The sequence below is a fragment of the Hemitrygon akajei genome, chromosome 8 (genome assembly GCF_048418815.1).
Source record: "Hemitrygon akajei chromosome 8, sHemAka1.3, whole genome shotgun sequence".
Taxonomy (NCBI): Eukaryota; Metazoa; Chordata; class Chondrichthyes; order Myliobatiformes; family Dasyatidae; genus Hemitrygon; species Hemitrygon akajei.
In genome coordinates this window covers 165362550-165380009 of record NC_133131.1, presented here as the reverse complement: position 1 = coordinate 165380009, position 17460 = coordinate 165362550, and the positions used below count along the sequence as shown (strand labels likewise).

The 17460-nt window shown below is 40.3% G+C and overlaps 1 protein-coding gene across 1 annotated transcript in view; it reads left to right on the top strand.

Annotated features, from left to right (window-relative positions):
- The window catches only part of LOC140732397 (obscurin-like), a 530964-nt gene that overhangs the window by 221032 nt on the left and 292472 nt on the right, over window positions 1-17460 (top strand). The window contains exons 49-51 of the mRNA XM_073054987.1: window positions 833-1099; window positions 6434-6700; window positions 13683-13949. Coding sequence (XP_072911088.1) covers window positions 833-1099; window positions 6434-6700; window positions 13683-13949 — 801 coding nt within the window. The remainder of the gene's footprint in view (window positions 1-832; window positions 1100-6433; window positions 6701-13682; window positions 13950-17460) is intronic.

Below are 17460 nucleotides of genomic sequence, written 5' to 3'. Positions count from 1 at the left end.
CTACAAAGTAATATTTCCTCTGCAAATCCACATATGACATAAAAATCCCATTCTCATAGAGATCACCTACTGTATTTACACTTTTAATCTTCCATTCTTTCCAGTACACCATTCGTTTCCCAATGTATATCGCAGGGTTATTCCAGAGCGAGGAGTATAACTGATTTAAATGAGACATTTTACAAGCTTTATGAATTGTACTCCACACACTCCTTGAGTGAAATAGTATAAGATTTAGATTAGTCTTGTTTCTCACATGTTGTGAGAGAATGTTAAGGGGAGAATGTGGTGCAGGCCAAGCTCCGCTCTGTAACTCCCCAATCTAAATCAACATCAGCCCTGTCCCAATGTTTAGCTAACTTGGTCATTTCAAAGGATAATTTATATGCCCTGACATCTGGTAGACTGAGCCCACCCATGTCCCTGGACATACACATCTTACTCATTTTAATTCTGGGCTTCTTCTTATCCCATAGAAAGTCACTAATAATTTTGTTGTATTGCTTGTAGATCAAATCTGAAATATTTAAAGGAAGCATCATAGAAAGATAGTTAAACTGAGGTACTATGACCATTTTAACTACATTGACTTTGATCTTCAACTTTGCAACCATATCCAACCCGGCTGAAGTTAATTAATTCTGCTCTTCTCAGGGACTGAATTGGATGCTTTAGTGGTATAATCTTAGAAAGCCAAAATCATTCAAGAAATTTATTGCATTGTTGAATGGATACTGTAGCAGAATTTCATTCAATAATGAGTGGAATGCTTGCTTGATTGGATGTTGAATGAACTGTATCATTGTGAATTTTGAACATTCTTCTCTTTTAGTCCTGCCTGTGCTTATCAAAGAAGAGCTTAAGAATGTGGAAGCTGAAGAAGATAGTACTGCTACTTTTCACTGTCTGATTAGTAAGCCAGATGTTCCAGTAAAATGGAGGAAAGAATCAATGCTACTTCATCCATGTAAAAAGTATGAAATGAAGCAGAAAGAGCTTTCTGTTGAGCTACTAATTCACAACCTAAACCTAGAAGATGCTGGTGAATATTCCTGTGATTCAGGGAATCAGAAAACTACAGCCTTCTTAAAAGTGAAAGGTATGTTTTTAAAAACATAGCTTATAATTAATTGGCAAACACGAGGAAATCTGCAGATGCTGGAAATTCAAACAACAACACACACAAAATGCTGGTAGAACACAGCAGGCTAGGTAGCATCTATAGGGAGAAGCGATGTCGACATTTCGGGCCAAGACCCTTCGTCAGGACTAACCGAAAGGAAAGATAGTATGCTTTCTTGTCCAAGATGCCAAATTCTTCTTGTTCACTTACCTTAGACCCATCAGTATTGTTTCCATGTACCAGACAGGTGTTTGCTAATAAGGCAGCAATTGAACTGAATATGTTTCAGCATATCTGGCTGTTGTGTTTTGAGCAATGAGCATAATGAAATATTCATAACATTGATAAATGGAAATGATGATGGAGTCATCTACATGATAATGGATGGATGGAGATGGAGGCCTCCACTGGTCAGGGTTGACCATGGATACTGCGTCCTAGCTATCTAAGTATGCAAGCCTGGGCAGTACGATATGAAGAGTAAGCTGCTGCCATGTAGCAAGCTCCCCTTCTCCACACATCTGATTAATCCAAAGGAATGGCGGTTGAATTGTAAAGCCTAATGGCATTGGGGAGTATTGAGTATGAATTGAGTATTGGGGAGTATTGAGTATGAAGAGTAAGCTGCTGCCATGTAGCAAGCTCCCCTTCTCCACACATCTGATGAATCCAAAGGAATGGCATTTTGGCACCAGCAGCATCACCAGAGTTGCCAGTTAGCATTGAACTCAACATAAGACTGCTTCAGGGACTCCAGATCCAGCTTTTTCCCTTGGGGTTCACTCCCGAAGCTTTCCCAGTAAGTGGGTATAGCTGCAAGTCAATAAAGTCTTAAAATCAGAGTTTTCCTTCTAGATGAGCTGCCAGCCATGGCAGATGAGCCCCATTTACCTGAAGTGACTGGTTTTAATGCATCGTAACTTGCCTTTGCATGTTTTCCTGTCTGTAGAAATGGTTCTGCCGGGATTAGTAGCTAAACCATGCATATTCTGCATGGAGGTCGGTCACCAGTGGAGTGCCTCAGGGATCTGTTCTGGGACCCTTACTCTTTGATTTTTCTAAATGACCTGGATGAGGAAGTGGAGGGATGGGTTAGTAAAAACAAAGGTTGGAGGTGTTGTGGATAGTGTAGAGGGCTGTCAGAAGTTACAACGAGACATTGATAGGATGCAAAACTGGACTGAGAAGTGACAGATGGAGTTCAACCCAGATAAGTGTGAAGTGGTTCATTTTGGTAGGTCAAATATGATGGTAGAATATAGTGTTAATGGTGTAAGACTCTTGACAGTGTGGAGGATCAGAGGGATCTTGGGGTCGGAGTCCATAGGATGCTCAAAGCAGCTGTGCAGGTTGACTCTGTGGTTAAGAAGGCGTACGGTGTATTGGCTTTCATCAATCATGGAATTGAATTTAGGAGCTGAGAGGTAATGTTGCAGCTATATAGGACTCTGGTCAGATCCCACTTGGAGTACTGTGCTCAATTCTGGTTGCCTCACTACAGGAAGGATGTGGAAGCCATAGGAAGGGTGCAGAGGAGATTTACAAGGATGTTGCCTGAATTGGGGAGCATGCCTTATGAGAACAGGTTCAGTGAACTCTGCCTTTTCTCCTTGGAGCGACAGAGGATGAGAGGTGACCTGATAGAGGTGTATAAGATGATGAGAGGCATTGATTGTGTGGATAGTCAGAGGCTTTTTCCCAGGGCTGAAATGGTTGCCACAAGAGGACTCGGGTTTAAGGTGCTGGGGAGTAGGTACAGAGGAGATGTCAGGGGTAAGTTTTTTACTCAGAGAGTGGTGAGTGCATGGAATGGGCTGCCGGCAACGGTGGTGGATGTGGATACGATAGAGTCTTTTAAGAGACTTTTGGACAGGTACATGGAGCTTAGAAAAATAGAGGGCTATAGGTAAGCTTAGTGATTTCTAAGGTTTGGCACAACTTTATGGGCCGAAGGACCTGTATTGTGCTGTAGGTTTTCTATGCTTCTACATGAAGGCCAGGGAGCTGGACTTGGTTGTCAGCGGGTATTTGAGGTGCACACCATTGGGAGCATTTAATAGGTAGTGGGAGTTTGTCCCCATTACCACCCCTGGTTGCAGCAACATTAAGGAACCATCTACGTATTTCCCCTTGCAAATTGATAATAGAGCATAGAAATTATATGAAACTGCAAACATATTATTATCAATGCATCCAAATATTTTTAAGTTATCTTGAGACTCGATGGGTTTATTTGTTGGTTCAGTGTATGAAGTAAGTCATGCTTAATTTATATATTTTATAAGTTTGAATGTTTGTAGTACAGTACTGTCATTTTAAGTTGTGAGATTACTAAACCTAATGCCTCAGTGGAATGAAGGAAAGGATCTGTGGTAATTTATCCAAGTGACAAATATGAAATGGTTCAGCAAGGTTCTTGCCTTGAGTTGCGCATACATAACCTAAAACTGGAAGACACTGGTGAATACATCTGTGATTCTGGGGATCAACAGACTGGCTTCCATAAAAGTGAATGGTAGGAGAACTCTTAAAATGAATAAATGATATCTCATATTCTGCAGAAAATGATCCTCAAAAACTGATTATTTTCTTCAAATTGCTCCTGACTGGATGACCTTGTGGCTTTTCATTAGTAGGTTTTTGAAATCAGGATTCTTGTCAGTATTGTAGTTTAACTACAATTGTATAATAGGCAACAATTCATGGGTAATTATTTATATTACAATCTAATTAGGAATTCAAATTTCTTGTGCAGCAGTTCACAGAAAATTAATGAAAAATATTAGTAGGAACATTGAAAGATATTGCAATGTTTCTTGAAACGTTGAAGGAAAAACATAACAATCTTGAGATGCAAACACGAGGAATTATGACTGTAATAGCGGGTTTGTTTTTGAGATTATCTTTTTCACATTTCAGATGCACTGCAACTGGATATAATATAAAATGCTAAGTAATTGGTAGTTGCTTTAATATTGTCAAAAATGCTGACATAAAGTGAAAAATGTGTTTGCATGCCACCAGGCTTGATAACACTGGATCAAGTATCCATCTAGTGTTTTCATACACCCTAGATGTTTCTAGGGCAAGTGCCTCATAAGTAGGGAAGGTTTTCTTTTTTTAAAAAAAACTGTTCTATTCTTTTGTGCTACTTTAGTAAATACCTTGGTAAAGCAAATTAATCAAATATGTTAATATTAGTTTAAAAAAAGTAGGTGAAATTATTGGGACTATAGGATTAGAACTTGTTGACCTGCATCCTAGAATATTGAAAGAGGTGGGTATGAAGGAAATGGATGTACAAATCCCATGCTACAAAATTCCATGGGAGTTAGAGCTGCCAACCAACAACATCCCTGAGCTGTCATTTACTGTGTAAGTTCTTACCTGATTTAATTTTCCAAATGCATCGCATTGCACACAGGCTGGACTGAGAAGTGACAGATGGGGTTCAATCCTGAAAAGTAATACTCTTTGGAAGGTTGAACTTGAAGGCGGAATCCATAGTTAATAGCAGAATTCTTAGCAGTGTGGAGATTTGGAGGGAGCTTTTGGTCTAAGTCTATAAATCTCTCAAAGTTGGGGGATTAAGTTCAAGAGCTGTGAGGTAATGTTATAGCTCTATAAAACCCTGGTTAGGTCACACTTGGAGTATTGTGTTAAGTTCTGTTTGCCTCTTTATGTGAAGGATGTGGAAACATTAGAGAGGGTACAGATTTACCAAGATACTGCTAACCATGTCTGATACATTCTTATCCAAATTATTTACATCTATCTACTTCCCACACATTCCATCCCTCCCCTAGCTGGTTCCATCTGCCAAATCTCCCTGCCTAAATTGTTCCCATTATCACCTTCCTTATTTTTCAGACTTCAGTCCTTGTAGCCTCTGTCTCTGCTGATCACCCTCTCTTCTCCCTACTTTTCTCCGCTTGTTTTTTCTCTATCATTTGTATTTAGAGACAAATACATACCTACATACCTCTCTCTTATCTCCACCCCTACCCCTCAAGCACCTGACTTCTTCTACGTAACATACCTCAAGCCACCTCAGTCCACTTGCCAGACCAGGTATCATCCAACTCCTTTTTATATCAGCTATCTTCCCTCTCCACTCTCAGTGCCAGTTTAAGGTCTCAACCCAAAACAATGACATTTCCTTTCACCCTGTAGATGTAGCTTGACCCACTGAATTCCTCCAGTAGATTTTTTTTGCTATGGCATAAATTTTTACCCACGTGTATTTATCTTTCCCGTCTCCATAAGGTAATGATTATCCTGACAGTGGACCATTCCGCTGAACTAACTAACCATTATCTTGATATTCTGCAACCTTCGTCTTATGCCATCCTTCATTCCTACTTCAACTTCTGTTCATTTCCCTACCTTTCTCAACTTGTGACGTTGGAGTTGATCAATAGGTTAGTAACTTGAAAATTCTGCTGAAACTAGAATTTATCTCCTTTCAGTTCATTTGTAGACTCTGTGCTTTTGATTTTAATCTTGTGATGTCCCAAGCCCACTAAAACTTGATATGCAACATTACATATTCATGTCACATCTACAGAAGATATTCTCCACCCTTTGGCTTTGGAATTTTCCTCAATTCCACCTTGTATTTCCTTACTGCATGTGACTATTTTCATTCATAGTTTTCCTCCTCTGTGTATGTTTACCTTTATTCAATTATTTTCATGACCTTATTTATAATGACAGGAGTTCCCAGGGTTATAGATGACCTGACATACGAAATTCTGACTTTCCATATATTCTTCCATAAATATTTTAAGTATTTTTCAAGCTAATAATAATAAACTGTTTCATTGCATTCATTATCACAGGATACAGTATATGTTCCCTTAGGTTAATTATAGGTAATGTTAGTTTGAAAACAGTGAAGCTACTCAGTGAACTGCAAGAATTATAGTATACATATGCAGAGTTATACAATGTGGTTAGCTCTGGCAAACAAATGTTTCTGACTTAGAAAAAATCAATTTAGGAATGAAACTGTAACCTGGGACTGTCTGCACATTTTGTTTTGAAGGTCTCTGGTTGACCTATCCCTTGATACTCTTACACAGTCTCAGAAGCTTCCCATGGTGCTTGAATTGTAATTGCTCCTTTTTTGTAGGTTTGTTTTGAAGGGTGGGGGCCAAGAATAATTGGGAAGAAAAATCCAGTTCTGGATTGTTGGTGCTCTCACTAAGAATGTTAGTTGGTGCAAGTGAGATTAAAATTACATGCTGAAATCCAGAAGTAAGACCTGTATGTTGACTAATAAAAATTATAAAATTTACCATTCTATAGCACTGCCACTGCTTTTCAAACAAGAACTTAAGGATGAGGAAGCTGAAGAGGGTGGCACTGCCACTCTACATTGTGAGGTTAATAATCCTGATGCACCCGTAAAATGGAGAAAGGGATCTTTGGTACTTCACCCAAGTGACAAGTATGAGATGAAGCAAGAAGGATCAAGTGTTGATTTGCTTATTCATAGCCTAAAGCCTGAAGATGGTGGTGATTATACCTGTTATTCTGGTGATCAACAAACCACTGCCTCTTTAACAGTGAAGGGTAGGACAAAAATGTGTTGCTCATTTATCATTGTAATTGCATCATCTCACATTCTCATCACTAAATATATTCATGTTTGCCAGCAGCCCTTAATAGCACCCTGCTGCTTAGTTGGCATTACAAGAATTGATGCTTATTTGCTGAATTAATTGCTCATTCTCATCGCAATTTACAAGCAAGTTGAATAATACACTTTTACATCAGTCTGCATTTTATATATTAGTGATTTCATGTTGTAATTTCCAATTCTGAATAATATTTCTCATCTTTGTCATTTTAAGAATTTTCTACCTTTATTCAATTCTTTGTCACTCCAAGATTCTTCATTTTAAATCAGTGGGCAATTTTTAAATAGGGAACTGACCACCTGTGGTTGGCTAATGCCTCAAACTAGTATAAAGTGGTCATTTAATCTAGGTCTTGATAGGTCCATTTGGAGCACTGGCAGAGGCCCCAGATGGAAACATGTCACAAATATCATCTACGCCTTTAAGATGAAAGAGGGAGAATTTAAAGGAGATGTACAGTGAAATATTTTTACACATGGAGTGTTAGCTGCCTGGAATGTGCTATCAGTGACGAAATTGAAGAAAATATGGTTGGTCAAACACGAGGGAATCTGCCGATGCTGGAAATTCAAACAACACACTCAAAATGCTGGTGGAACACAGCAGGCCAGGCAGCATCTATAAGGAGAAGCACTGTCGACGTTTCGGGCCGAGACCCTTCGTCAGGACCAAGTATGGTAGTGATGTTTAAAATTTAGATGAAGGCATGAACATGCAGGGAATTGTGCATATGAATTATGTGCTGGCAGATTAAATGAGTTTAATTTGGCATCATAGTTAGCACAGGCATTATTGTGGGCTGAAAGGCCTGTTCCTGTGCTGTTTTGTTTACATGGTGCAAGTGGTATCTCAAGTAGCAGTTAGGTAGGCTGTGAGGTGGAGTGGTTCCTGCAGGGATGTGAGTTCTCAATACCATTGGATAGTGGACTACTTGACAGATAGACCTCAGTATGTGCGGTTGGGAGACTGTAGGTCTGACACGGTGGTCAGCAGCACAGGAGCGCCGCAGGGAACCGTACTCTCTCCGGTCCTGTTCACCCTGTACACATCAGACTTCCAATATAACTCGGAGTCCTGCCATGTGCAGAAGTTCGCTGATGACACGGCCATAGTGGGGTGTGTCAGGAATGGACAGGAGGAGGAGTATAGGAAACTGATACAGGACTTTGTGATATGGTGCAACTCAAACTACCTGCGTCTCAATATCACCAAGACCAAGGAGATGGTGGTGGACTTTAGGAGATCTAGGCCTCATATGGAGCCAGTGATCATTAATGGAGAATGTGTGGAGCAGGTTAAGACCTACAAGTATCTGGGAGTACAGTTAGACGAGAAGCTAGACTGGACTGCCAACACAGATGCCTTGTGCAGGAAGGCACAGAGTCGACTGTACTTCCTTAGAAGGTTGGCATCATTCAATGTCTGTAGTGAGATGCTGAAGATGTTCTATAGGTCAGTTGTGGAGAGCGCCCTCTTCTTTGTGGTGGCGTGTTGGGGAGGAAGCATTAAGAAGAGGGACGCCTCACGTCTTAATAAGCTGGTAAGGAAGGCGGGCTCTGTCGTGGGCAAAGTACTGGAGAGTTTAACATCGGTAGCTGAGCGAAGGGCGCTGAGTAGCTACGGTCAATTATGGAAAACTCTGAACATCCTCTGCATAGCACCATCCAGAGACAGAGAAGCAGTTTCAACGACAGGCTACTATCGATGCAATGCTCCTCAGACAGGATGAAGAGGTCAATACTCCCCAATGCCATTAGGCTTTACAATTCTACCGCCAGGACTTAAGAACTTTTTAAAAGCTATTATTAATGCTTTTTGAGATAGTGATTTAGATGCATATCATATTTTTTACTGAGTTAAGTATTGTATGTAATTAGTTTTGCTACAACAAGTGTATGGGACATTGGAAAAAAAAGTTGAATTTCCCCATGGGGATGAATAAAGTATCTATCTATCTATCTATCTATCTATCTATCATTCCATATGCTTTTATTCCTACTCTTAGCAGTCATGGGCGAAGGATTCTAGGAGTCATTGGAGTAGTTGCTGTTTTTTAAGGTTTTGAGCACATCCTTGAATCAGTTCCTTGGTTTGTCTGGTAACTTCTTCCACTAATGAAACTTGCAATAGAATCTTTGCTTCAGCAATTTGGTGTCAGGTCCATGAATGATGTGGCTTACCATTCAGATGTGATTGTGGCCTCAATGTTGGTCTGGAACACCTCACTGATATTGGTTTGCTTATTCTTCTTTTAGATTTGGAGGATTTTGAAGAGACAGATTTGTGTTAACTTTCAAGATGCCTCCTTTGTGTAGTCCAGATCTCAGAAATATCAGAAGTGGGGTGGTGAAAGTAATTGCTACCCATGAATTTATTGCAGATTTAGGTATTAATTTTCAAACATCTTTTTTTCAAAGCCTTACAAAGATGTAGTCGAGATGTTTCCTGTTGAGGGAGGCTCTGTTTTCGTATGTCCACAGTTTGCCAGCTCACATCTTGAATTGTGTGTGGCAATGAGACAGTCTCCTAGACTCCTAGAATGAAATCAACTAGGTATTGTCCATTTCTGTTGGTAAGTCGTGGTATGAGTATGGAACATCTTCCAGTCCGACCTGCACATTAAAAAAGCCGAGCACAGCCAGGAACTTCTGCGCCGGTATTGAAGTGACAGCTTCGTGAAGTTTACTGTAAGAAGGTCTCCATTTCCTTCTTCTTGCTGCAGTTGTGTGGGGAGCAACAGATGATGACAGAGGTCGCTGGGTTTCTGTCGAATTCCGCAGTAAGGATTCTGTCACTGACTGAGACAACGCCTCTCAGTGCCGCCTTCACCTTGCGGTTCAACATCAGCCCTACTCCGCCTTGTGCTGACATCATCATCGACTCTCTCCATGCGGATGAGGTGCATCCCCTCTACCTCTGTGAACCTTATCTCTTCATCTGGGAGTACATGACAGTGTTCTTGGATCTCCAGGATAGAGATCTCGTTTCTGCTTGCCTGTGATGCCAACTCTGTGCATCGAGGCAAGAGGCGGATGGTGTTTGCGTTGAAGGTTGAGATAATCGTTTTTACCTTACAGCACAAAAGCTGGTGAACTGTGGACATGTGAAAACAGAATCTCCCCAAACAGGAAACATCTCGACTACATCCTCGTAAGAACAAAATGGCGTAATTGTGTGATCAACACAGAGGCCTACAGCACCTTCAGCTCGGTCAATTCTGACCAGAGAGTAGTGTCCATGCAACTGAGACTGAGCCTGCAGCAACCCAAGGAGAAGATAGACTGGAAGGCATTCTCCTCACAACCTATTCTTCAAGCCCAGTACACTGTGAAAATGAGAAATCACTTCGGCCCACTGGAGAGGGAGGAGGAAGAGACTGCCACCGACCACTATCAACGGCTCATAGACACACACACAGATGCAACGAAGAGTCTGCCTACTGAGAGGCAAATCAAAAAGAGCCAGATCACAAAACACCCTGACATCGTCTCAGCAAGAAGTGTGGTCAATGCTTGTCATGCCAAACTTAGAAGGAGCGAAACAGAAGAGCTAAGAGACAAGTTCAAGACAGCAAAGAAGGATCTCTTTGCCACCTACAACCGACTGAAGGAAGAGGAGCTAACTTAGAGGGGTAGAGGCTGCTAATAAAGACAAGCAGCATTGAGAAGCATGGCGCCTAGTCAACGAGATCAGTAGACGGAAGAAGTCCCCATCAGGTCAAATAAGTTGTAAAACAGTGTGTCCGGACATGGTTTTCCCACTTCAAGAACCTGCTGGGAAGCCCTTCAATGATCACGGAGGAAGAAAAGGACACACCCACGATACTAACGCAAGTCAACATCGATGACGGCCCATTCATCATTGAGGAACTGAAGAAGGCCAAATATACACTCAAATAGGGCAGGAGCGCTGGATCAGATGGGATACCACCAGATGTCCTGAAGAACTGCGACCTGGACGACATCTTGCTGGACATATGTAATACGGCACTGATGAAAGGCGACAAACTAGAACAGCAGTCACTCTCGAACATTATCCCTGCTCCCAAGTCTGGATCCCTCACGAAGACAGATAACTACTGCTCAGCTTGACCTGCATCTTAGCAAAGCTATACAATCGGATAATCTTGAACAGGATTCGCACCACCACTGACCCTAAGCTAAGATTCAATCAGAATGGCTTTCGGCAGAAGTGCACAATAGTAATGCAAGTACTTGCTCTCCATAGAATTATCGAGGAAATCAAGAACAACCTACCAGCCGTGCTTACTTTCATTGATTTTCGCAAAGCTTTTGGCTCCATTCACCAAGGTAAAATGCTGAAGATCCTGAAAGCTTACAGAGTGCCAGACCATCTACTGAGAGCAATAGAGTCCAGCTATACCAAGACCGTGGTGAAAGATGTATCACCAGACGGAGAAACAGCAGTGTTCGAGCTCCTAGCTGGTGTGCTGCAAGGAGATACTCTGGCACCCTACATCTTTATAATCGTCCTTGATTACCCTCTACGTCGCGCTACCAAAGATCATGACAAGCTTGGTTTTACCATAAAACCAGGACAAACCAAAAGGGTCAGACCAGTTACGTTCACAGATCTCGATTTTGTAGGTGACATAGTCCTGCTCTCTGACTAGATGGAGGAAGCACAGCAACTACTGACAAAAGTGGAAATTGAGTGCAATGAAGTTGGACTTCACTTAAATGCTAAAAAGACAGAGTACATGGCGTTCTGGAGGTCTAACCTGACCAGAGAGCTCAAAAAAAGGATCTTCATAGCAGTCATAGAGTCCATTCTCACGTATGGATGCAAGACACGGACACTCACCAAGGCCATGCGAAAGTCACCAGATACACGAATACTCCGGATGGCTCTTGACGTGAGTTGGCAACAGCACATGACAAACATCGAGCTCTATGATGACCTACCGATGCTCACTACTAAGATCGAGGCAAGAAGACTGCAACTAGCGGGGCACTGTGTACGCCCTCCTGAGCTACCTGCCAGCCTAGTCATCACATGGGAGCCCAAGCATGGGAGAATGAACCCTGGGCACCCTCCCAGGACTATGGTCAACACGCTCCTAGAAGATAGCAGCACGGCTAATGTAGATGAACTGAACACACTGATAAGGAAGAGGGAGGAGAGGAGAGTCCCAGCATCAACGCCGGCCCCCTAGGCCTGAGTCGACATAGTAGTAGTAGACCAAAGCCTGTGCTGGCACATTAAAGGACAAGAGAAATGTCATGTTTTGCTTCCAAGATATGAGATGTGGTCCAATTCCAGGTTTTTGCTGTGAGCTTTTATTGATGGAGAATGGTGTTAATCAGGAGCAAGTTGGTAGAAGATGGCTTTTTCGGATGTTGTTTCTGCAAGCTTCTATGAACAATCTGACAGTTGCTTAGAGCTTGACATCCAAACCTGCAGAACTACAAATGTCAGACCTTGACTGCTGAATCTGGAGTGACTTTAGTTCTGCTGTACTCACCACAAGTTGAAATATTTCCCATTAGTTTTGATGCTCTCGTACAAGAAATTTGTTGAAGGTTACATGCAGTATTACGGTAAAAAAAATTGAGGAAATTATCAGAGCAACGACAGAACTTTGTGTGGTACCAATCTTGGGTGAGTTTGATTCTGTTGTAGACCCTGTTTAGGATTATGGCTCACATCCAAATGTAAAGTTGAGATGCATTTTTGAGCATTCTGTGCAATCCCTCCCAGTTGGTGCTAGGGCCTGCATTTTGTAAACCGTGTCCTCTGTGCTTCCAGTTAGACAGAGTTTACATTGTGATTTGGGAGCTGCATTTCTGGCCTCTGAGGAAGACTGTGGCAAAGATATTTTCCTTGTGGCAGATAGCAGTGAGACCACAGTGAAATTATAATTGTCAGAGTTGTCTCCTTTCATGAGATGGGTATGATTTCCCTCATTTTTGAGGTTCCCTGGAATACCCTTCACTTTTCAATCTTACCTGGCTATTCTATTCTAACCATACGTGTTCTTTTTAGATAAGTCAAAGTGTATCCACATGTGCCAATTACAATGGATTCTAGTATACTATTAAATAAAATACAACAGGTATCCTTTGACTTCCAATGCAAAATGTTTTCTTTACAGAGTCCACACAATCTCTTCATTACATCTCTTCATCTAACTATCAATACATCCATTTCTTATACATTTCAACATAAATGCACCTGTGCTATTTTGCTCATCTGTTCTTAGTGCAAATAAATTCCATCTGGATCTGGGTATAGAAGTTTCTTCTGAATATTTTATTGAATTTTCTGGTGACTATTTATGAGCCAGACTGGTCTTGCCTGCAAAAGATAGGACTGTTGATAGGGTTCCAAAATGTGATTGAACCTATTGAAAAATTCTGTACATTTAAATTAACACCTTTAACACTTTCGGTCCCTGTGTCTCATCTGACATATATGTTTAAAGGAATATATAACTTCCTTATTCCTTTTAGTACAATGTATGGCCTGGCACGTAACTCTGTTGATGTTAATTTGCCAACTAAATGCTCAGTTTTTAGATTTATTAATTTCCCCCTATATTTTGTTACTCTTTATTAACAATATTATCTGACCCCCAACTTGGGGTATTATTTAGTAAATAAAACATGTGAGTGCTAAAAATGCCATTGATTTGTTAGTATCTAGTAATTGACTGTAACATAAATGAAGACGTCTTATTACTATATACGTAGTTTGCAATGCAAATGTAAGTAAAGCTAGATATGACCATTATCAATATTATGTATTTTGAGAAGCTTGTGTGTTAAAGGAAACATGTCATTAACAACAAAGATTATTTTTTTTTTACAGAAAATAAGTTTTTAATTTGATAATTCAGAGTTGTTATAATTTTCCCCATACCATGTCATCAGGATTTAATTTGATTTTTTTAGCAACACCTGTGGTTTTTAAACAAGAACTTCATAATGAAGAAGCTGAAGAGAGCAGTACTGCTGTTCTGCACTGTGAAGTTAATAAACCTAATGCTTTAGTAGAATGGAGAAAAGGATCAGTATTACTTCATGCCAGTAACAAGTATACATTAAAGCAAGAAGGAACAAGCATTAAGTTGTTCATTCACAACCTGAAGCTGGAAGATGCTGGTGAATATACCTGTGATTCTGGAGATCAACAGACTACATCTTCTTTAAAAGTAAAGGGTATGGAGATAAACATCAGATCCATTTTTGCTTTATGTCTGAGTCATTTCATGAGCCGATCATCCTCTAAAATACCTCGTTTAAGATGTCTGTGTATATGTGGAAAAACTAAGATGAAAAATGTTTGTTTAGTCAAAAATATGTTGTCTGTGAGAAATTGTGTCTTGTGTGGAATAGTTGTGCAGTTCCTTCAGTTCATCAGTTGTAGTGTCATATATATTTCCAACTTGGAAACAGCACTTTGGCCCATTGCATCTGCACTGACTATCAGCCACCCAATTCTTTTCATTTTCAATTTTCAACAAATCCATTTTTTAAATTCTCCTCACCATCAACTACTGACTTGTACCACTCACCAGAACACAAATTTGCAATTTACAGTAGCCAATTAGCCTACCAATCTGCAAGTCTTTGGGATCTAGGAGGAAACTGAGGAGCACCCAGAAGAAACCAATGCAGACTCAGGTGAATTGCAAATTCCACACAGACAAGACCCAAGGTTAGGACTGAATCTGCTTTTCTGGTGCTGTGAGGCAATGGCTCTATTAGCTATATTATTGTGCCACACTGCGTCTTTGTCTAAGTTTGCAAAACACTTCTGGATTTGTGGTCAAGGGAATTCTAGATTCCATAGTTCTGCCTCTACCACTATGGCTTTATCCATCTGTTGAGTTTTCTCTCACTGTCTGCTTCTCCCTCGCAACCCTAAGCAATTTGTCTCTTTCAATCTCTCATTCTCCACCCACACAGATCTTTCCCTCTGGTTTATCCACCCCATCTTTTTGCCAGTCCATGTCACCACCAACATTTTCTCCCCTCCACCCCTGTTTTCTCTCCCCACCTTCATTATCTCCCTTTCTGTATCTCCCTAAGTTTCTCTTTATTTAACTTCATCGCGTGTGCCTCCTTCTCAATGTCTCCCTGCATTCCTCTTTCTCCAGGTCTCTTCCCATTCCCCAAATCTATTTACCTCCTGCTATCTCCCTTAATTCCATCATCTGCTGTGCTTCAGCAGCTACCTCTTAGTCTCCCATCCCTTTGTCTCTGTTTCTCTCGTACTGTGTCTCACTCTCAATTAGTCGTTTAAGTAAGCCACTTGATTACGACTTGTGGGATACAATACTTACTTGTTTCTGCAAGTAAGTAGCAATATGGATTTTTATTTCTGTATCACTATCAGATCAAAGCCTGTTACTGCGGAGCATGTTATTTTTTTACCTGAAATGGCTTTAAGTTTGAAATTAAGTCTAAGCCTAACTCCAGGATCTTGAGCAAACAATTTATGATCACCAGAAAACCCAATAGATGTAGTACCTTTTGCCTTTACCTCATCTTTATCTTGGTCATATAATGTGACACTGGTAAAAGGATGATAATATTAATGATGGCATTGCAAAACCTGAGCAAGAGCAGGCCCTTCAAGCCTGCTCTTCCATTCAACATGATCATGGCTGATCTATGATGGCCTCAACTCCTAATCAGTACCAGCTCCCCATAATCTTGAATTAATTGATCTTTCAAAGGTTTATCTGTCTCTAACTATCCTGCATCTAATTATTTAGCCCCCATCAACCTCAAGGACAGAGAAGTCCAGTGATTAACTGTCTTCTGGTAGAAGAAACTTATGTGCATCTTAGTTTTGAATGACCAATTTCTTATGTTGTAACTATGACCCCTTTTTCATAACCTTTCACTGGTGAAAACATCTGTACAGCTATCCTATGAACCCCCTTAGGAACATTTAATATTGTCACCCTTTCTTCTTTTAAACTCTAAGAAGTACTGATCCAAACTCTCTAGCTTAGCCACTCTTTATTAGAATAACATTCTCATTTTAGGTGCGACAGATAGCTGTGGAGACCAAGTCATTTGATATATCTAAAGTGGAGGTTGATAGGTTCTTGATTATTAACAGTGTCAAAAGTTACGAGGAGAAGGCAGGAGAATGGGTTTGAGAGGGATAATACATCAGCCATGATGGATTGGCAGAGCAGACTCAATGGGCCAAATGGCTTAATTCTCCCATTTCTTAATTAGATAACAACTCTGCACAATTTTCCTAGTGTGACCTTGCCAGCATCCTGTATAATTGTAATAAAACCTTTCTATTTTTACAATAAAGGCTAAAATATAATTTGCCTTCTTAACTACTTGTTGGATGTGCCTATGTACTTGGACATTTAGATCACATTAAACTTGATTTGTTTTTGTTCACTCCTCCAGGGCATTAATGTAAACAGTAAGCATTAGCCAAGAACCAATCCCTCAAATATGCCACTAATTATATCCCTCCAGCCTGAAAAGGAACCATTGATTCCAACTCTTGTGGCAGATTTCAATCCATACTAATGCACTTCTGCCGATACTTCGATGTCAATTTATGTATCAGGCTCTTATGGAGCATCTTGTAAAATGGCCCAATGGGAATCTAAACACACTATCTACAGGCGAATAAACTCTTTTCGGGCTTCCACCCAGGTACAGGTATCGATTTTAACCGATGTTTCAATGACAAACTCTGCCATCTTCATCAGGGATAGCTGAGTTGTCATCAAAGCATCAGTTAAAATTGATACCTGTACCCAGCTGGAAGCCTGAGAAGAGTTTATTTGTCATATATGCCGGGAAAGCACTAGATTCTTTTTTCACATTATCTACAGGTTCCCTTTTATCAACCCTCCTTGTCTTATCCTTCATGAATTCGAGCAAATTGATCAAATTTGATTTACTTTTTCATAAAACCATGTTAATTAGGTTTGATTGCATTCTGTTTTTCTAAATGTTTAGTTATTTCCTCTTTGACTATTGACTGTAGCAGCTTGCTAACAGCAGATGTTAAACTAACCTATAGTTCTCTGCCTTCTGGTTTCCCCCCTTTTTGAACAAACGCCTCAATTCCCTAATCTTTCTCCCTCATTAGATGCATTCAGTGACCGAGCATCCATGAACCTCTGGGGTAAAGAATTCCAAATATTTGCCAGCCTCTAAAAGAAAGAATTGCTATACTCCAGTTTTAAATGATTTTCCTCTTATAGATATGCCCCTATGTACAAGACTTTACACTAGTGGGAACTCCTTAATACCTTTTTTAAAAAAGGAATCTGCTGCTTTCCAGCATCTTCTCGGGGCTTCCAGTTGGGTACAGGTATCGATTTTTAACTCTTGTTTTGGTTCCTAGTACCTACCCTGTCTTGCCTTCTTATAATCTTATAATTCAATAAAATCTGAATATATATTTAACCTATCATTCTTCTAAAGTTCAAAGAATGCAGCTGGTAATTCTTTAACTGTTCACAATAAGATAAACTCTTCATCTCAATAAGTGTCCTACTGGACATCTTCCAGACTGCTAATTTTAGTATATGCTTTTTTTCAAATAAGAGGACCACAACTATACAGAAATAAGTGTTGTCATTGACAGTAAAGATGATCATCAGGATTTAGAGTGATCTTGATCGGCTGAGGTTGTGAGAAACTTTTTCATTTGAGTGTGAGTGATCTTATAAAGATT